The sequence below is a fragment of the Protobothrops mucrosquamatus genome, unplaced genomic scaffold, assembly GCF_001527695.2.
Source record: "Protobothrops mucrosquamatus isolate PMUCROS unplaced genomic scaffold, P.Mucros_1.0 scaffold_257, whole genome shotgun sequence".
NCBI classification, from domain to species: Eukaryota; Metazoa; Chordata; class Lepidosauria; order Squamata; family Viperidae; genus Protobothrops; species Protobothrops mucrosquamatus.
In genome coordinates this window covers 4,046,051-4,068,656 of record NW_015386333.1, presented here as the reverse complement: position 1 = coordinate 4,068,656, position 22,606 = coordinate 4,046,051, and the positions used below count along the sequence as shown (strand labels likewise).

The 22,606-nt window shown below is 35.5% G+C and overlaps 1 protein-coding gene across 1 annotated transcript in view; it reads left to right on the top strand.

Annotated features, from left to right (window-relative positions):
* The window catches only part of MRC2 (mannose receptor C type 2), a 130,081-nt gene that overhangs the window by 68,984 nt on the left and 38,491 nt on the right, over positions 1 to 22,606 (top strand). Inside the window, exons 10-17 of the mRNA XM_015831512.1 lie at positions 4,779 to 4,894; positions 7,343 to 7,491; positions 9,045 to 9,262; positions 14,862 to 15,004; positions 15,341 to 15,443; positions 16,171 to 16,309; positions 17,028 to 17,063; positions 19,303 to 19,463. Of these exons, the coding sequence (XP_015686998.1) occupies positions 4,779 to 4,894; positions 7,343 to 7,491; positions 9,045 to 9,262; positions 14,862 to 15,004; positions 15,341 to 15,443; positions 16,171 to 16,309; positions 17,028 to 17,063; positions 19,303 to 19,463 (1,065 nt within the window). The remainder of the gene's footprint in view (positions 1 to 4,778; positions 4,895 to 7,342; positions 7,492 to 9,044; positions 9,263 to 14,861; positions 15,005 to 15,340; positions 15,444 to 16,170; positions 16,310 to 17,027; positions 17,064 to 19,302; positions 19,464 to 22,606) is intronic.

The following is a 22,606-nucleotide window of genomic DNA, read 5'->3' as shown; positions in this document are numbered from 1 at the left end:
CCAAAATTCATTTTATCCACCATTCGTAATAAAAATTGCCAGTCCAACTTGTCAAAGGCCTTTTCAGCATCCAGGAAGATAAGAGCCGCCGGGATTTGATTATTTTTATCCAGATATTCCAACAAATTTACAATTTGTCTGACATTATTCTTCATATATCTACCATTTATAAATCCAGACTGATCCACATGAATAATCCATTTCAATACTTGCATTAGTCTATTAGCCAGGATTTTTGCAAAAATCTTATAATCCGTATTCAATAAAGATATTGGCCTATAATTTTTAGGCTGAGTCAAATCTTGATCCTCTTTTGGTATAAGTGAAATAAATGCACACCTCCAAGATGGTGGTACTTCTTCTCCTAACAAAATACTATTAAAAAGACATCTCAAAGGTTCTAACATTTCTTCAGACAACATTTTATAATAAATTGCCGTTAGCCCATCTGTACCAGGGGCCTTACCAACCTTCAATTGTTTAATTACCTCTATGATCTCATCCAGCACAATCGGACAATTCATCATTCCTTTTTGATCATCTGAAAGTCTAGGAAAGTTTACTTGTTGGAGATAACTATCTATTTCAGAAGTTTGTATATTCTTGGAGGCATATAATTTTGAGAAGTATTCCGAAAAAGCCTTTTTAATCAAATCTTGCTGGAAAACCTCTTTATCTTTATAATTTATTTTCTCAATAATTCTTTGTTTTTGTTTCTTTCGTAATTGATAAGCTAACCACCTTCCAGGTTTGTCTGCGTTACAGAATGTATTATGTTTCATGTATCTCAAGTTAACTGCCATTTGATCGGCCAGTAACATGTTAAATTGTTCTTTCAGCATTGCAATAGATACCCTTTAAGTTATTATCTATTGGATTTAAGGAGAAAGCTCTCTCTTTTATTTTTATCTCTTGTTCTAGATCCCTATGCCTTTGTAACTGCTTTCGCCTATGGGCAGTATTCATTGAAATTAAAGCACCTCTCATAAATACTTTGCTTGCATCCCATACCATTGATATAGAAGTGCCTTTATTCATATTCAACATAAAAAAGTCTTTTAAGTGATCTTTAAGTTTCTGTACATTAGTTTCATATTTTAATAAATTCTCATTTAATCTCCAAGTCCTTTTACTTCCACCATCAATTAAAAATTCCATCCATACAGGACTATGATCTGATAAAGTCCTAGGAAAAATCTTCACTTTTTTAACCTTAGGGATTAAGTCACTAGTAATCAAAATAAAATCAATTCTAGAATGAGATTGATGTCTATCTGAAAAAAAAGTAAAATCACTTTCTCCTATATTCCAATCTCGCCATATATCTTTTAACTCCAAATCCTCTTGCAATGCAAAAAAACTTTTAGGCAATTTAGTTTAAGTTGAAGCTTTAGAAAAAGTCTTTTTATCTTTGTTAGGGTCTATTACACCATTCCAATCTCCCATCATAATAACAGATTTATAATCCAATTAAGTTATCTTCTGATGTAGAAGAATGTAAAATTGTTTCTGCTGCTGATATTGGTTAGGTGCATATATGCCAACAATAAGACATTCTTATCCATTTTTGTTAATATTTTTGGCACAATGTTATCATAACTTGAAGAAAAAACCAAGGATGTATATACAGTATCTTCAGTAAGAAACTTACAATAACAAGGATAAGAGTTGTATTTTTTTTAACAAAATGCAGATGGAAAAATATTTAGATACGGTAATATCTTTCGCAAATCTTTCATTTGGGCTAAATTATAAGATATTAACTACTTTTCAGTTAAATAATATTTCTCAGATATACAACATGCGTAAAAATCTAACAATCTTTGAAATATTTAAGGGACTTTTCTTTGGTTATTGCTATTGTTATTGTCTAAGGCGGTGTTTCTCAAGCTTGGCAGCTTAAGATATATGGATTTTAACTCCAAGAATTCCTCACTCCACACATCATAAATATTGCCAAGCTTGATTGGTCTAAGTTAGATGAGATCTTGCTTAACTTACATCACAATCATTAGTCTATCGTAGTGGTGGCAAACCTATGGCACGCATGCCAGAGGCGGCACTCGGAGCCCTCTCTGTGGGCACACATGCCATTGCCCCAGCCTCGTCTCCCCCATGACCCCCTCCTCACCAGCAGCCCCCCTGGAGGAGAGTCGCCCCCGAGCGTGGCCCACACGGAGCAGCGCAGCCAAGGACATGGCAGCCAGGCAGCGTAGACAAGACTGCCCTCACGCCCCATCGCGCAGTTGGCATGGCAGCCATGGCACTGTTGGGCTACCTGGGCAATCTGCAGTGGGCCCTGGAGGTGGTGAGTGGCCCTGCGGGCAGGCGGGGTGGGGCGGGAGCGGGGCAGGGGGTGGAACGGGGGTGGGGCCAGTTTTGGGGCACTCAGTCTCTAAAAGGTTCGCCATCACTGGTCTATCGTCTTCTCACAGCCTCATTTTGAATCTCCCAGAGTGTCCTCAGAGCTTGAGGGGGGGGGAGGAGACAGTTTTCAGAAATAAAAGGCCTCTACTCATTTTCACTGCTTGACTTCTTTCATCCCAATCAAAATGATTTTCCTTTGTGGGAATCAAGATGCAAAAGAAAATTTGCTGTCCTTTCAGCCCTGACAAAATAAAAAGAAAAATTTAATTATGTTCATTCTAGTGTTATTTTGCCACACCTCTTTGACCCTCACATTTCCCTTTCCAGAGGTGTGATCTCTGGTTTAAGGTTGTTTAATCTCATTTATACAGAAGTAAAAACAATTTCATCTCATTTTATCAAAGAAGACTGACAATGTTTGTTAACCTGGCTCATTGATTACTATTTAAACAATTTTAAAAAATATGATCAGCAAAACAGCTCATATAAAGTCATGACTAAGACTAGTGGAAGTTTGAAGGATAGTTCTCTCACTCATACATATTTTAACTTTTTTCTAAGTGGTGGACATAAAATGTAAAATGAGTTTTAATTTGAACCCAGAAGTTCTCTTGAACTGTTTTGGAGCGGCAGTGGTTTTTGCAGAAGCAAAAAGCAAACCATTTTGGTTGTTTTGGCTTTTAGTTGGAAAATAAAATCCAGTGAAATCATAGAATAATTTTTATAGCACCAGTAGAATAAAGCTGATGTGCCTCACCACAATTTTCTCTTTTAACATGAAATTGTTGCTAATTTAGGTGCCCTAACCATTTTACTCACCATCTAACAAGAAGGGGATCCCTGTCAGTGGGATTCAGATTCTCAGGAAGTCTTAAGCTTCTATTCAGACATCTTGCCTTTGTTGTAAAGACAGCTACTTTTGATTTTGTGTCCAGAGTTCTTATACAATCTGCTTTAGATTTTGAGAACTGCCTCTTCTATTGTGAATTCTTTTTTTTCTGGCAAATCATTTCAGCTGATGATGATTTTAAAAAAGGCTATTAGCCATCAAACTGGATGCCAAGTTTATTGGACTATATCCTATTCTTGTACAGATTAGTCCTGTAGCCTTTCATTTGTAGCTGCCACATGCATTAAGAGTACATCCAGTTTTCGACTATTCCATCCTGAGCTGGAACAGCTGCATTGGCCTGTGTGTATTTCTGCCCACTATGCTCCCATCTCACAGTTGAAATTGAGAGGAAGAATTTGAGGTGAAGCATATTTTGGATTATTGGTGCAGATTATAGTAATTGGTTCCTTGGAAGGGCTGCCAAGACATGAAAAGAACCTGTGCCCCTTTTAGCCTCCTTAAACAATTCCATATGCTGAACCTCACAGTTCCCAAAATATAAATAAAAGGCTGAGTTTCATATAATCAGAAAAGATGTACCTGAGACCTCTAGGCTAATGAGTAAGGAAGGAAAAATTAGGGAAGGTGTGTAAGGGCAGTGGGGTGGGAATGGCATTATTTAGATCAAAGAAAGGCATTGTGTAAATATTGAGAAGATCTGATATTGTAAGGACATCCATTTCCCAGAGCTTTTGTTTTATGCCTGCCTGCTTCACTTGAAAGACTCTTGGTGATATACAACTTATTTTTAATTTTTTTTATTGTTATTATAATATTGTTTTTATTTTGCTATTAATATAATTACTGTTCCAATTATGCAATCAAGTTACGGGGACCATTAGAATGTAGAAAATGCTATATTTTGCAAATTGTGGCCTGTCTTACAAATCTTATATTATGATGATGGTTATAAACATATTTGTTTATATAAATTGACTGTAGACTTAGTAGTTCCATGTTCCCCTATGTTCTTTACGAAGAAGCACTGTCATCTGTACTCCCCTTCAGTTGTTCTTTTTAATTCTTTCCTGGCACTCTCTTGTTGGCAGATAGTAATTTTTCCATTATTACCTATCAATTATGGCTTGAAGGACTAAGAAGAACAAAAATTATCTGGGTAATATTTTCAGCTACTGTAGGTTGCTGGAGTCTGTTTGTGCCATCCATTTTAATCTTGTGGCTAAGAACTACCAGATCTGGGCTGCAAAACAATGACCACAAAATAGCAGAAACAAGATAAAGAAAATGATCAACAACTCATCTGATAGTGTGTTTAGATTTTTGCAGCCCAGATCTGGTAGCCTAACTCCAGTTAGACAACAAGATAAAACATATCTCTTTGGTGCCCTTGTTCAATAATATTCATTCTGTTTTTATTAAAGTAATTTAACCTTTCATTAAGTTAAAAATTCTTGAATATTTTCCATCTTTATTCTGTCAAAGAAGAAATAATGTAATTGTTGATGCAGACTAATTAACACATGGCAATTTGAAGACAATCTTATTTTGTTCTACTTAGGGTTGGAAATGGCACAGTCCATCTTGTTATTGGCTGGGGGATGACCATGTGATATACAATGAAGCTCGGAAAATGTGCATGGATTTTGGCTCTGCCCTGGTTATTATCACCAACAGGTATGTGTCCCGTCATAAGTCACTAAAAGGACTTTTTGTATTGTGGCATTTTAAAAAATATTCGGGAGACGTCCGGTTTGCTGCGCAGCCGCCATGGATGGCTGGGAGACTTGCTCTCTCTCCCCCATTCAGTTTCGGATCACTGGGGACCCCTGAAAAGGGCCGAAAGTCACCCCGAAGAAGCGACCAGCAAGGAGGGGCTCTCGCTGGATCGCAACTCTCCCGTTGGAGCTGGCGATCTCCTCCAAATTGGCGGACAAAAGGACTGGCCATAGAAATATGGCTCGTCCCTAGGCTGCAGACAGCCGAAGTCACACTACCATCTGGCAACTTCAAAGCAGCATGGAAAGGACTGAGTGAGATCTACCTCTCTTAAATCCTAATTGCTTTTTTGTACCTATTCAAGCTGCTAAAGTACTTTCCCCCTGTGGAGAGGGAAGGGGGATTTTAGCCCTCCCTCTAGAAACAACGGCGATTGAATAGACAGGGGAGTTTTGAAAACATTGAAAAAATAATTGGATCCCAATTGGAACTTTATTTCCTAAAGCTTGTGGATTAAAAGATTTTTGATTATCTACTTTTTACTTTCTATTTTTATTTGAAAGTCTGGGTTTTTCCTCTTAAAATAGAAGAAAAAAACCAAAAGGATTAAAATAACTTTGAGATTTAAAGGAATTCCTTAAACAATGGGGTGACATCGTGTGGCTAAACCTGAAATTGCAATTTATTATTCTTAAAGAAAAGAGACTTGGCTGACAGTTCAGAAAACAAGATAAGATTCATGTGACCTTGAACACCAGCTGTGAGACTTTTAGCTCTGTTTCTTATTTACTGGGTGAAAAAAAACTGTAAAAGTTTTCAGTTCAACTCATCACTATGGAAGACCAGGAACAGACCTTTTTTATTGAAGAAATGCAAAAACAAATTTTTGCTATATTGAAAATAACTTACCAAACTCTTCTTGCAGCTGGTGATGAAATAAGAGCTTTCGGGGAAAAACCAGAAAGTGTCTTAGATATGCAAACTCAGACTTTGACTACAACTAAAAACCTATCTATACAGAATACAACAGAAAAAATTGAACAATTAAATATTATCACAGAAGACCTAATTGCCCAACAAGTACATACAATAGAAATTTCAGAAAAAAATCTGACAACTTGGATGCTATATAAATCAGAAGGAATCTGAAGATCAAGAAGAGAAACAGATGGAAGAAAAGATAAACAGTTCAGGACAATTACATCAAGAGCAGAAAATAAAGAGATGATCTGGTAGTCCTGCCAGACCCTTCAGCCTTCCAAAAATGGCGACTGGATGGTCATCTCAATATGACATAATATATACAATAATACAGAATTCTTTGAGGACTCTTTGAAGATGATTTGGCAAGAAAAAAAGCCAGAATAAGACTGAAGAAGAATGGAGTGTGGACATATTTAGGAGGTTTAAAATAGAATATATTTAAGTAGACAAGATCCGTATTTTGAATATGAGATATTGTTATGATGTGAAGATAAAGAAAAATGTTGGCTAATTAAAACCTAGATGCATACATATCAACAGTTAAATTGAAATATTCAGTTGTTTATAAAGGTTAGATAAAGGTGATTAAGACATATATATGTTAAGAGTGATGTAACATAATTAACATGTTTTGATGTAGTGATAAGAATAAAAATTATAAGCTTAAATATGAGAAAGTGGACATAAGGAAGAATACTAAAATGGGAGAAATTTTGGTTATTGAATCTATAATATTTGGAAATTATAATGAAAATAAGAATATTATATTGTATTACTAATCTGTTGATATAGAAGTGAGATAGATATGTATTCGGAACTCTAGATGTTGGGGGGAATTGTGACAAAGGGAATTGAGGTCATTTAAAAATTTGGAAATGATAAATATTAAACGTTTAATTTAAATATCACTGCAAAATTAAACCTGGGAAAATTCATAAGTTTATTGATGGTCCAAAAGATGAAATCTTAAAATAAATAAGACATATAAAATTATTGATAAATATAAGAAAGCTATTAAGTAGCTGATGGATAGAATAAGAAGTATACTAATTTAAAAAAGAGACAGTATGTATTAAGGGGAAAAAAAGAAGAAATATTGGCTGTAATAGTTGGAGATTTGTATTAATAATATTTGTATGTAATGGAATTATTATAACTCAGATACCACATTGCTTTTCAAAGATATAATTGTAACATTGGAAAATTAATAAAAAGTTTTTAAAAAATATTTGGGTATTGGTGATATTGGCTTCTGGATGCTCCAGTTAAAGCTTTCAAAGTAATTACCCATTGTCTTCTTGGTTGAATACATGCTACTTGGATGCCAGTGATAGTAGCAAAATGGTAGAACCTCTGGAGAAAGATTAGGGTTGGAGAAAGAAGTGAGGAAATGATGGATTTGTTCCTTTTTTCCTGAACTAGATTTGAACAGGCCTATGTGAGCAGCCTCATCTATGGCTGGGAGGATGAATATTTCTGGACTGCATTACAAGACATAAATGAAACTGGTTCTTTCCATTGGTTGAGTGGAGATGAAGTCACTTACACCCACTGGAACCGCAACCAACCTGGTAAAAGTTTATATCATGTTCTAAATCATAAGAGTAAAAGTATATACACTCATATACTTTGTTATAAGAACTGTATATAAACAAAAAAACTCTGATTTTTGTATTTATATTATGGGATATATCAATATACAGTGGCCTTTCAGAAAAAAAATTCTTGTGATTTGCTTTATTAAACATTATTTACATGAATCAGCAATGAAAATGTTCATATTAAGAATGATTAAGAAATGGATATTACCTATTATTTTAAGGGTCAGTATCTTATTGAATTACAATATATCTCCATTTGAAATACTGTGCATAGTTCTGGTTATATTATTTCAAAACCTTCCCTATGAAACATCTTCTACAGGGAAATTCTTAGGATTTCATGGGGTTATATAATATGCTGCATGATTGGTGACATCTCCTTCATAGATTATGATCAGTTCATTTATTCCTGTACCTGAGAGCAAAAATATTCAGGATTTCATTATGGCCCCATGGTATTCTGCACACATCAGTGTCTTTAGAAAAATGACTTTTGATATCATCGATCACAGTATCCTTTTGGACTGGCTGCGGGATTTAGGATTGAGTGGGTGTGCAGTGTTCCACCGATTTGGTTCCTTTCTCTGTAGCCAGTTCCAATCGATGCTGATGGGGGCAAAAGATCAAGCTCCTATGTGGGGTGCCACAAGGCTCGGTACTCTCTCCTTTTTAACTGCTGGGTGAAGTAATCCAACACTATGGGTTGAGATATCATCAATATACTGATGATACTCAGCTTTATATCTCTATCCATGGTGACCCAAGTGATAGTGTGGTTGGCCTTTTGTGGTGCCTGGAAGTCATGGAAACCTTGTGAGAGACAACAGGCTTCAACTGAACCCTCTGTAAGACAGAGTGGCTGGCCATATGCAAAGTCTTGGGATCCAGAGGTTTATCATCTTTAGTTCTGAATAGGGTGGCACTTCATACTCAACTTGGGAGTTCTCCTAGGCTCATATCTCCTGCTTAAAGAGCAGGTAGCAGTTCTGGATAGGAGAGCCTTCTATGTCATGTGCCAGTTATGCTCTTTTCTGCATTGTGAGACTCTGTGATCAGTCACTCTTTCCCTGGTCATCTCCCGCTTGTATTACTGCAGTGCGCTGTACATGGGGCTACTCTTGAGGTTTATTTGGAAGCTACAGTTAGGGTTAGGGTTAGGATAATAATAAATGTTGTGCATCATCTCTCTTTCAAAATAATACTATGGAAATGGAGTCAAAGGAACAAGGAACATCTGGAATGAAAAAATAAAACAAAAAACTCCAGCATCTACCATGTATAAAATTCATCAGATGTACAATATTAACTACACTCTCTAGCCATCTTCCTATAAAAAGTTTGCAATTTCATTTCAGCTTGAATACACATTTGAGAAAATCAGAATGGTATTTGTGATTCAAGGAAGGAAAAAGGTCAGCTTTTGTAGGGGTAGCAATCTTGTAAGGTGGCATTGTGAGTCAGAAAGAAAATATTAACTTAAACCTTTTCTCTTGTGTATTTCCTCTTTCTCATGAACTTATTAGGTTATAACAAAGGTGGCTGTGTTGCTTTGGCCACAGGAAGTGCCATGGGCCTGTGGGAAGTAAAGAATTGCACTACATTCAAGGCCAAGTATATCTGCAGGCAGAATCTGGGGACACCAGTAAATCCTGAACTTCCTTCACCACATCCTACACCCAGCCTCACTGGCTCTTGTCCTTCAGGATGGACCAACCCCTCCAAGCTGAGATATTGCTATAAAGTAAGTCCTGAGTAAAGAATGGCAGCCAACTACTTTAGTGATTTGCAGTGATGCTTAAAAGTTTGAGAATCCCTCTGAATTTTCAATATTCCTGCATAAATATGAGCTAAAACATTCGTTCTCTACACAAGTTCTAAAATTAGATAGAGAACTCAAACAAATGAGTCAAAATATTAAACTTCTTATTTATTGAGGAAAATGATCCAAAGCTAGATATTTGTGTGTGGCAAAAATGTGAACCTTTGCTTTCAATAATTGGTGTGCCTTCCTTGCGCAGCAATGATTGCAACTAAATGTTTCCGATAACTGTTACCAGCCCTGCACATTGGCTTGGAGGAATTTTAGCCAATTCCTTCTTGCAGAACAAACTCAGAGATGTTGGTGGACTTTATCAGATGAACTGCCTGCTTCAAGTTCTTCCACATTTCTCTAGGATTAAGGTTAGGATTTCAACTTAGCTATTCCAAAGATTTATTTTCTTGTGTTTTAATCATTCTTTGGTTATATAACTTGTGTTTTGGGTTGTTGTTTTGTTGCATGACCCTCTTTCTTTTGAGCTTTATATACATATATCCTGACATTTTTCTACAGAATTAGTTGGTATAATTCAGAATTCATAGTTCTATCAATCCTGATCCAGAGGCAGCAAATTATCCCCAAACCATGATGCTACCATCACCAAATGGGATAAGGTTCTTATTCTAGAATATAGTGGGGTTTTTTTGCCAAACATAAAACTTTTCATTCAAGCCAAAAAGTTCTTGGTCTCATCTGTCCACAGGACATTCTTCCAATAGCCTTCTGGCTTATCCATGTGGTCTTTTGCAAACTAAATGAGCATCAGTATTTTTTTTGGAGACTAGTGGCTTTCTCCTTTTGACCCTACCATGTACACCATTGTTGTCCAGTGTTTTCTGATTGTGATCTCATAAATACTGACATCTGATTATCATCCCATTGACTGAAAAATGTGATTCTTAATTTCTCCTTCAAATGAACTGATAATCCTAGAAGTTCACATACTTTTGCCATACACAGATATGTAGCTTTGGATAATTTTCCTCAATAAATAAATGAACTGTCAGGTGCAAGAAATAAGGAATCAAGATAGAGTTCAAAAGTACTACAAGTTTATTTCATGCTACCTATTCACAAGAATCTGATCTACTAATCGTCAAGGCAAATTGATGCCAGGTAAAGGTCAATGGACTTCAAAGGGGACTGGATTTAGTTTCTTTTTTTATATATATATATATAACAAATGTTATTGGTTTTTTAACTTTTACAACAGAATGCTCAAGACACACCGTGGTGGTTAGGTAATCAATCATCCAAAAACAAAATCATATAATAGCTCAAGTAAATACATTAAATGTTCCCTCTCTATTTCCCTCAAATAATATAACCTATTTAACATAATCCATTTCTACATTACATATCTATAAATCCTAATCCTGTTTTGAACTTTATTAATTTACAGTTACCATAGTCCAATTTAATATTAGATAAATGTATTATCACTTCGGGTATTCCTTCTAAAATACTAATCCAGATATATTCTAATTCATAATCTCATAAATCATTGATTTTATCACAGATCTCTCTTATTTCTTCAGATAGCATTTAAATCTCATTCAAATAATTATTATGTCTAAAAAAAAACACCTATTATTACACAAAACATCGTCTTACTAACTTAACACACTCAATTAGTTGTTAAAGCAATCCGAATTTCTAAAAACCTCTTTCATATTCTTATTCTCATTCCATTACAAAATAATTTTCATACAAATAAACATATTATTCCAAAAAATACATTCTTACTCTGTTTAACATATATATTCTAATAATCACAAATTTTCAACTCTAAATCTTAGTCCTTAAATCAATCCATATTTCTCAAAACCTTTTTAAATCCATTACATATAATTTTAAATTTCTCTTTTTAGACTTATTCTGGCTTTCTTTTTATGCCAAGCAGGTTTCCATAACAAAGCCTCTATTTCAGCAAATAGATCTCCCATTATTGCTTGTAATGTCATTTGGGTCAGTAAAAGACCTCCCATCCTCTGTTTTTGACGCCTGGCTCCTGTCTGCTGAATAAAACACTCGATCATGTCCAATTTTATAATTAGTAGTTGATCATCAAAGTTGTCATAATTCTCCAACAATTGTAATTTCAAGTCCATTTCTGTTAGTTTTGCAATTGTAGATAGTTTAGTTACAATCATTTTTTGGTCATCCAAAGTCTCCATAAGTTGTATTTAAATTAATTCCTCTTCTATTGCTTTTTGGTCTGTAGAATGATCAAATAGATTCTGAAGGTCAGTTTGTAAGTTCACAGTAGAATTTCTGTTTATTATTTCTGCAGTTCTCTCTCTTATTTGGGAACATATTTCCTCAGTAGCTTCATAATTTTTTTCCAGTATGAGTTTACAGTTGAGTTGTGAATATGGTTTCTCCATTTCAGTAGTAACACAAACAAGAAACGGTTGCAGTTTTAAATTTCTCCACAGGATGTCCTCAGTAAACTATGAAAGTCTCTTCCAGACACCAAGAATGAGATTAGCAAAGTCAAAGAGCTATGGAATCTCTTTTCCGGCTTCTCATAGAGTTGTTGTTGTTGTTTTTCAAACAATAGAGATTTATCCCTTTAAAAAAATAAGTCCAAGACATAGGAAAACAATATTCTCCAGCTTAGAAGATATAATAATAAAGTTTTATGATAAGGATTTTTTCAGGGCCCCCAAGTAACCAAAAATAAAAATAGTCAATAAGAAGTTTTTTCCTTTGTTATGGAAAGCTCTTTTCCCCAGATAAACAAAGGCAGCTCTTTCAAAGCAGGGAAGTAATTCCAAAAGGCTTTTAACAGGAGAGTAGTTAGGCAAAGAGAGAGAGGGAAAAGTCTCAACGGGATCATCCACGATGGTTTCTTAATGCTTAGATGTTCTTTTGACTTTCGGCTGGAGCAGCTAAATGATCGGCCATGTTACTGGCCGATCTTTTCTCCGTCTGCCCTGAGGAGCTGCCTCGGACCGCGGAAGGAGCTGCCTCCTCCCCGCAATCAATGAGAGTCCTCCTCATCGGTAGTCACTCCTCCAAGTGTGACTTTTCGACCCGATTAAGGGTCTACCGGCAGAGGAAAAGCAGGTAACGAAGAGAGAGAGTCTCTTCGTGTGCCTGCACCCACTGCAACCCAAAACTGGAAGTCTGGATTTAGTTTCTTGTGAGGGCATAGAGCAGACATGTCAAACTCGCAACGTCACGTGATGTCGTGCAACGTATCAGGAAGGTTTTGCCATTGCCGGCAATGGGGTGGGTGCGGCTTCCGGATGACTCGTCCAGCCTGCGGGCCAGCAGTTTGACACCCTCAGGTTCAGTCTAGTCATCTCCTACATGAATAAGTTTAAATTTTTTAATTCATTTGTTTAACTGGGTTCTTTTTATCCAGTTTTGTAACTTTTTCGAAGAACAGATCACATTTTAGGTCATATTTATGCAAATATATATTGAACATTCTAAAGGGTTCAAAACTTTTAAGCATCACTGTATATTCAAAGGATTAAAGGCAAAGAGAATGATTTTAACTTGAACTGATCTTAGTGCAGCAGTTTTATAATTCAACATAAATGCTTGTGTAATACAGTGTGATACAGTAACAGCCTATTGGTTTGCAAGTCAGAGATCCTCTAGTTGTACAGAATACTGTGAAAATGTTTGTAATAAAAAAGGTGGTTTTGAAGATTACCTAGAAGCTGCAATTAGTGCAAAATATAGCAGGCAGCTTGTTGGAAGCAGGAATTGCTATTTAGGCACATTATAAACAATAGTACTGCTTTATACTGCTTTGGGAAGACTCCACTTTGAAGACTGCATCAGTTTTGTTCACTGTGATACAAAAAAGATATTGAGAGTGTAGGAAAGAGCAGCAAAGATGATTAGTGGGCTGGAGCTAAAACATATTAAGAACAGTTGCGAGAATTGGGTATGTTATATCTAGTGAAAAGGACCGGAGTGACATGATAGCAGTGTTCTAATAATTGAGGGCTGCCACAAAGAAGAGGAGGTTAACCTATTTACCAAAGCACCACAAGGGAGAACAAGAAGAAATGGATGAAAACTAATCAAGGAGAAAATCAACCTAGAACTAAGAAGAAATTTCCTGACAGTGAAACAATTAACCAGAGGAATGGCTTGCCTTCAGAAGTAGGGATGCTCTATCACTGGAGGTTTTTAAAAAGATTGGGTAGCCATTTGTCCAAAATGGTATGGGGTCTCCTGCTTGTGCAGGGAGTTGGACTAGAAGATCCCCAAAATCTTTTCCAACTTTGTTATTCTGTATTGCAAACCCTCATATGTTATCCATTGGTTTCTAACTACAGTTCAAAGTGCTGTTTTGCTTGGATCTTAGGCACCTTCCTAAAAATGTTCTTTGAGAAAACAACATAGAAAACCTCATTACAGAGTGGTTCAATGGGCAAAACATATAGATAATGCCTTTTCATTATGGAACATTTCCTGCTTGAGGTCTGCTGGCCTTCCAGAACCTAGTTCAAACAGTGCTTTTTCAGAAAATGTGGGGGGGGAATACTGTATTGCTGCCCTTGTTTTAGTACTGTTTATAAACTATCCATTCAACTATAATAGTATATAACAGTGATGGCGAACCTTTTAGAGACCGAGTGCCCATACTGCAACCCAAAACCCACTTATGCATCGTCGGATGCCGGGTGGGCGTGGCTGAGTGTGGCCCATTGGGTGGGCGTGGCTGCAGTGATAACGGCAGACTGGGTGGGACTAAAAAGTTCAATCAATCAATTCCAACTTTGCAAGATCTTTTTTTTCCCCGCGAGAAGTTGAAATTGACTGATTGATTGAACCTTTTTTTTTTTTTCACATGGCGGCGGAGGCCTAAAGCGAAAAGGTTTTATAAAACCCAGCTGAAGGCCTAGGACTGGGGCATTGGTGTGCGTGCCCACAGAGAGGGCTCTGAGTGCCGCCTCTGGCACCCGTGGTATAGGTTCGCCACCACTGGTATATAATAAAACAAAAAATAAATAAAAGTAAAATAAATATAGAAGATTGTGACTTGGAATGTAAGAGCAAAGGATGCCAGGTAATAAATGAACAGATGAGATGAAAGAAAGAGAAATTGATAAATTATGTAACTATGAACTGAGGAGAAAGGTAATGTATGTAATGTATGGATTTGTAGCTCTGTCACACATATTTACTGTAAATATGGTTTTTGTAAGTAAGAAAAAAAGCAAACGCCAATCAATATTGAAGGCTTTAGATAGAATAAAATGTGAGATTCACATTATCCTATCCCAGATACCAACCAGGTTATGAGAAAAACATGATGATCCTTTTGCATATTTATCAGATTCTGCCTTTGTTGAGTCTCCAGGAGAAGGAATATTATTCCAATGGAGCATTCTTCTTTAGCAGGATAGATTTCATTTTCCAGTGCAGTATTTGCATGAGACATATCCTGTCATATATTTCTAAAAAAAAAAGAAAAATCAGAGTCCGTCATGCTGGGATAATAACAGGGATAAATTTGTAAAATTACCCTTTTTCCTTAATTTTTGGACAGGTATTCAGCTATGATAAGCTGCAGGAAAAGAAAAATTGGATCACAGCACATTTGTTCTGTCAGGAATTAAAAGCACAGCTCTTGAGCTTGAGTGATTATGAGGAGGAACATTTTGTAGCCAACACCCTCAACAAGATTTTTGGGTGAGGAATAAATTAAGTACTTAAGTAATTTTGTGACTAATTAGAAAATGTATACTTGGAGTTACAGGCTTATATTCATTTGTGCATTCCTCTATGCTCTTGAATATATACATGCATTGATTGAGCATAAGGTAGTTTCATAAAGGCCCCAAAACATAACTTAAATTATGACAATATTTTTATTTGGGGCAAATAATCCGGGGAAATGAAGAAAATGAATTATTCCAATTTTTCTCAGCATCAAAAGCAAAATCAGACTATTTCTCTTAATTATGTCAAATGGATATTTTTCAGCTACGCAATCATCTCTTTCTTTTCCCCTTTGCTATGACCTAGGGAATCGGAACCTGACACTCATGAGCAACACTGGTTCTGGATTGGCTTGAATCGCCGTAGCCCTAGAGCCGGGGGAAGTTGGAGCTGGAGTGATGGTGTTGGAGTGAGTAGTGGATTTCATATTTGGAATATGCATGGAAAAGTCTAAATATTTAGAGAGTATATATCAGTTTGTTTATTTATTGAATCAGCTTTTTCAAAATTACAAATTGAGCTACAGGTTGTTGAATATAGCATTAATTTTGTCTGCTCAGACCAATTAATCAAAAAATTTACACTGAAAACAGAAAAATCTATCAACTTTATAATAAATCAAATAACATTCTCTCTATTCTGGATTTTGTACTCCAGTGCGTCAAACAAATTAAATGCCAATATGTATTTATATGAAAAAAATCTGAAAAGGCTTTGGGAATATAATACAGCAAGAGTATCTGTCTCTATTTTTCTGAATGTGAAAAATTCTCAATATCACCTGTTTCTACTTTTGGATTAATTATAATGGATTAAGATATGCCCATACTGAGGCAAGCTCTGCTTTCATATATAGTTGTTTATTTTCTGATTTGGTGAATAGTTTGAAAACTAGACTACTTTAATAATTTAAAGCACAAACATTGGAAAATATTTCATTTTTTAACCCCAAATGTTCTAATCTTTTGGAAAACTAAACATAATTTAGGAGACGAGAAAATAAGAGTGTGCTGGCAAGGATCAAGAGCAGCCTGTCTGAATATTTTTGTACCTGCAGCCAAACATGATCTGAGAGTTTTTCTCATGAAGCAGATCTTTTTGAAACTAATTGCTTCCCATTTAATTTTGGCCTTTAGTTTTCTTATCACAACTTTGACCGCAGTAATCATGATGATGATGACATCCGTAACTGTGTGGCCCTGGATTTGGCATCCTTGCAGTGGGTGCCTCTGCAATGTGAAATTAAACTGGACTGGATCTGCAAATTGCCCAAAGGTGACTGGGATTGTAATGAGGCAGGGAGGGAGCAGAACAAGGGAAGTGATGAGATTGTACAAAGCACAAAGTATTGGAGATAAGATTTGGACATGGTTTGCATTCTTAATTCCATTCTCAGTTTGGAGGATTGAATGCTTATGTACTTATGATACTATTAAGCATCTTTATCACAATTTTTGCTGTTTATTTCTTCATTTCTGTATGTCTTTAAATATGAGATTTTAAAGAGGATTTATTAATTATTTTTTAGTTAAGTGAAAAATGCCTATAGCAGTCAGTTAGTTTTGAGAATGTCCATTTAAGTAGACCATATGAATAATATAGTTACAGCTGTGTGCCTGAGACTGAGACCGTTTTGCCCCATTTGATTTACCAGGTTAACTTTTTTTGTTATGACTGACTTGAATTTTTAAAAATTCAGCATTATCCACTACACTTGCTTTTCTTTTTAATGCTGTATTATTATGGCAGTTATTGTCTAACTCACAAATTTATGTGAATAGCTCATTACTAATTGCTCTGAGTTTTGTCAATGAAGGACATAGAACATAACTATTTTTAATAAAAAGGGAAACATTCACTTGCTTTATGGGGGTTTTAAATAAAAAAATAACTATTGCTTTCTTGAAAAAACTTTGATATGCTTGATGGGGATATGATCTCTAATGAAGACTGGTCATTCATTCATTCATTCATTCATTCATTCATTCATTAGGGACTGAGGTGAAAGAACCAGAAACAACCATCCAAGGTGAGTACATCTAGTCCTATGTCTATATATCCTAATTTTGTTGCCCTCCCTCCTGTAAAGTTATATCCATTCCTTGATTTGTATACACAACAGATAACAAAGTTACTGCTTTTGTTGGATTTTGTGGTTAATATTATACTTTAGGAATTTTATGAACTATGGATGTCAAGACTTACATATATATGTTGTCCCTAATTCGGGTCTGAACCTGGTGCTGAGGCCGATGAAGAACACCAGACAGGAGGTGCAGGTTTTCTTTTCTCTTATTAAAGCACTTCAAGAAAAGGGATCCTGGCCAAAATGCCAAGGAACCTCAAACCACAGAATTAAGAAAGCTTTATTGATTTCCAATAAAGCAGAAGGCGGGATAAGGTGGGCTATATAAGAAATATATAATAAACATTTTAATAATGATCTAACAATTATTCTATTGGTCTCTAACTGTCCCTATTCCTAAGCCTTAGTTAATGAATGCTTCAGGAGTTATCTAATACAAATGTCCCCAACCTTTTGGGCACCAGGGACCGGTTCCATGGAGAAAGTTTTTTTTCACGGACAGGAAAGTGCGTGGTTTTATGTGCTGCCTGCATCCCAAGGATGGGGCTTTGCTTGTTTGTGCAGACTGGTTGCTGGCATGCCACGGTCAGGTACTTGTCCACGGACCGGGGGTTGGGGAACTCTGTTCTAATACACATTCTATTTGCTTCAGGCCATCTCTATTCCTAACTTTTAGCTAAACTATACAAGATACCTAACTCTTTGTTATTTTTATCAGCTTCTAACCACCCAGTATTGTTACAAGCTTTACATGTGCATATTCCCTGTGAATAAGCATTCTTTGTTTTTGCCAGACAAACTCCACAATTACAGGCTTCCTAGTCTTCTTTCAAGTGTATGCCATAACTTGGCTTTGTTTTGGCATCCAGACTATCATTCAGATGTGGTAGTGTCCCACATTATGTAGACAGTTGTAGATGGCAATATAGATTATTTTTTTAAGAAAAGAAATTATATTTTTTTTCCAGCAAGGGTCTTTGTTAATCAACTAAAACTAGAAAGGATGTGATATCTAGAAGTTGGGTGGACTTGCAGATGCCTAATATGTATGAAGCAGTTTTAAGAGACGTGCTATGTAGATTAAGTGCTCTGAGAAAGCGCAGATCCCTAAGTGCCAAGGGAAGGAGACAATATCAATGTCAACAAGGCCTTATCTCAAAAAGACAGACCAGGGCTTGGGGCAACAGAGGAAAAAGTTGATTAAAATGAAAGGGATGGCTTTTGTGGGCATACATATGAGCATATTATGATTATGGTTTCTGAAATCATATGTGATCTGGAAAAAACTGAAAAAGAAAAAAAAATGCCTGAAGTTGGACATAGCCTTTATTTTTATTGTATAATACTGATCTAATCCTGTGGCTCCAATATGTTATATTTAGCACAAATTCCATTTAATGTAAATGTTTATAGGAGTTGCAACTTCCAATGGTTCTTAAAACAATAAGAAAGTTAAGTGTGTTGAACCTCCTCTCTTATGGGTCAGGAAGTGATTTTTCTATTATGCATTTGATTTTGATTCAGAAACAAGTTATGTGTTGTAGATTGACCCAGCATGACATTTATTTTACTTGGTATGTTCTATCTTGTAGCTCTACCATGTAGGTTATATTTAATACATTTTATTGAGTGTGGATTACTGACCAGACTCAAAGAATTTGATTTGACATTTATTTTATCATGGGTGAGAAACATATTGCAATTGGAATCAAATTCCAGTCAGTCCCATTCACTGTGTACAATGGTGATAGATGAAGGGGATTGTACTCTAACAATATTTGGATGGCAAGAAATTTATGGTCAAGATATTGTGTTCATAAATATTATATTCTAATAATGTTCACCTATGTTAGTTTATGAACAGAAATTTGATACAATTTAGGTGAAACCTGTTCATTCACCAATACTTCAGGATTTTTAAGTCTTCTCTTAGAACAGGGGTCTTCAAACTTGGCCTTTTATGACTTGTGGACTTCAACTCCCAGAATTCTGGGATTGAAGTCCACAAGTCATAAAAGGGTCAAGTTTGAAGAGCCCTGTCTTAGAAGAACAAAAATAAAAATAAAAATTGAAAAGCTAAGTAAAAGGCATGATTCCCTCAGTGATTATTTGCTGCATCGTTGATTTTTGTACAGCTAAAAAACACTAAGACAGACCAGTTATTTTCTCACTTTGTCTGCAGGGAGTAATGAGTGGTTAAAGTTTCAGGATGCTGAATATAAATTCTTTGATCACCATTCAACTTGGGTGCAGGCTCAACGGATTTGCACATGGTTTCAAGCTGAGTTGGTGTCAATTCATAGTCAAACTGAATTGGATTTTTTGGGCCAAAACTTGAAGAAGGTAGGATACTATCTAAAATACTATGCGGGGATAAATTCATGTCAAATTGGTATTTTGTTGTGTTAGGGATTGTAGGAATGTTTCAAGATCAGTCAAAAGACATCTCCATATTTCCATCCATCCAAAACAACTCTTTTATGGAAAAAACAAAAATGAAAGAAGTAAGAAATACACAAGATTTATAAAAAGAACACAAAGTAGTTTTGATTTCCTCTAGAAAAAAAAAATCTATGGAGAATGGGCTGCCCCCGATAATAGTTCTATAGCCTATAACAGTGATGGCGAACCTTTTAGAGACCGAGTGCCCAAAAACTGGCCCTGCCCCTGCTCCACCCTCTGCCGTGCCCCTGTTCTGCCCCCACACCATCTCCCACCCCGCCTGCCCACAGGGCCACTCACCGCCTCCAGGGCCCGCCACAGATCGCCAAGGTAGCTCAGCAGCACCATGGTGGCCATGCCCTCTGCCCGTGCCCTGCAGCATCAACTGTGCGTGATGGGACGTGAGGGCAGAGTCTTGTCTACACTGCCTAGCTGCCATGTCCTGGGCTACGCTCAGGGGCGACTCCTCCAGGGGGGCTGCTGGTGAGGAGGGGGTCATGGGGGGAGGTGAGGCTGGGGCAATGGCACATGTGCCCACAGAGAGAGCTCCGAGTGCCGCCTCTGGCACCCGTGCCATAGGTTCGCCACCACTGGCCTATAACAAGAAGAGAGTGTTGATGATTGGTAGGAGAGAGGATGGGACAGTGGTCTGGAGGAAGACATCAAAAACAAAACTCTATTTATATCATAACTTAATTTTGCAAATTTGGACAGGTATTATATAATATTTTTATTACTATTTAATTATTAACAAAAAAGCAAAAAAGCAAAACACAAAAATAATAATTTTGAAATGCATATATTATTAAAGAGAAGAGAAAAAAAGACCATATAAATGTACTTTAACAAAAAAGTGAAAAATAGGACATAGAAACAAATAGTATATGTCATTGTAACAGTAAATTGTTGCAACTTCATATTTGTTTATTTTATGCAAACATTATTCAATGTACTTCTAATAAATTTATACAACTATCATTTTTATGTTATTCCATAAATATATTCTCTATAAATGAATGCTATATTTCATTTTTAAAAAATATATCTTATTGATTTTTTTAACATATTCACCTTAATATTTGGTAAATAGCGTGTTATCTGTGTTTACATTTAAAAACAATCCATAACAATTAATTTCTATAATTCCTTAATCCACACAGTAGCTTTCTTTGATTTTCTCTTCTTCCAATAATATTCTCTTTTTCCAAACTTAAATTAGTACATTTCTTAATATTTTGATAGATAATTGAATATAAACATTTTTCCAGTATTTAACAACCATATCAATATAAAGCTTCTTTTCTAAGTAATTGTCTTAATTACCTCATCATAAATCCTGTTTTCAAAGTTCTTATTTAGATTTGTTTTCCCCATAATGTTCAAAACATTCTTACCAGTTAAGATTTTCTCAGAGTTAATTACACTTATTAAATCTTTTCCCTCAAGCCATCCCAGCAGTTTTACATTTCTCATATCTTAAAAAGAAAAAAAGAAAAAAGAGAAAAAAAGAAGGAAATAATATACTACTTGAAAAACATATCCCTCTTAAGCTAAAATAAATTTGTATTCAAAATTTTCTATTCTTTTTAACCATATTCAAGTAAATGTTTAATCTTTAAATATTCCACCTAATAAATCCAATCATCTAATCTTTTGAATCTATTCAGAACATTCTTATCAACTGAAATTTTCTCAAGATCAATTACACTTAAATATCTAAAACCTTTCCCTCATATAAACCATCCCAACATTTTTATATTTCTCATATTATAAAAATAAATAAATAAAGTAAATTAAAAAAATATTGTGTTACTTGAGGGGCCTGTCCCTCTTAAACTAAAATACATTTAGATCTAGAATTTTTCTATTTTTTTAACCATCTTCAAACAAATGTTTAATCTTTAAATATTCCATCTGATAGGTCCCATCATCAAATTTCTTAATTCTAACTTTAGTCTTTTTTTTTTCCAAAATATCTTTCCTAATCAGTATGCTCCGCTAGACCAAAAAGTCTTCCCATAGTCTTGTAGATGTTGTCGTAGGTACAAGAGACAAATCCAGTAAAATGTTTTTGTGGGAGGGTTTCACCCCTTCGTATTCATTGAAAATCTTTTTCTTTCTTTCTTTCTCTTATCATTTTTTGTCTCTCAATTTCTCATAGTTCTCCTGACAGCTCTGTAATCCATTTTGTAAAAAAATTTTCTTATCCTCAGACTTATTTTGCAATCTTGAAGTGTAGGTTATCTTTTCCATGTCCAATATTTCCTGCAAGTTTTTCTCCGCCTGGGTTAAATCATAATTCCTTCCATTGTTGAGTTCCATCTTTAAATCTCTTTCCTCTGGTTTATATTCAGTTGTCTGCTTTATTTGATCGCTCTCTATTTTTATTTTCTGAGAGTTTTTTTGTTGTAAGGTTAAATTGAAGATGTGTTCATTTAAATTTTCAAAGTTGTTTTTAATTTCCTTGTGGTTTGAAATCATTGTCGTTTGAATTAGTTGCAACACAGCATACATTTCCTCCTGGAAGGTATTTGTTTTTTCTTGATATGTTCTTTCTGCACGTCTCTGATGTTCCATGATAGCCAAGAATCAAAGTTTTTGTTTCTCTGCAAACAGCTTTAAAGTCACAATTCTATAAGTATTTATAATCCAGGAAAGTCAATTTTGTTTCTAGTTCTTGCCTTGTAAATAGCCCAAAATGTTTTCTTTTTGTTGCAGCTGTTCTCTATTTAGTTAAGATGTCAAAGGTCACAAAAACAAGATATTTATTTATTTATTTATTTATTTATTTTATTAAATTTATATCCCGCCCTTCTCCTTGCGGACTCAGGGCGGCTGACAATCAATTAAAAATACACCAAAACAATTACAGAATTAAAATTAATTAAAAAGAAATATTTAAATATAGTCGAATTAAAATATGATTAAAACCCCTCTAAAAATTGCCCTAGGCCAGTCCCGCTTGTTGGAATAGCCATGTCTTAAGGGCGCGGCGGAAGGAAGGGAGATCAGGGATCACCCTGATCTCTGGGGGCAGCTCATTC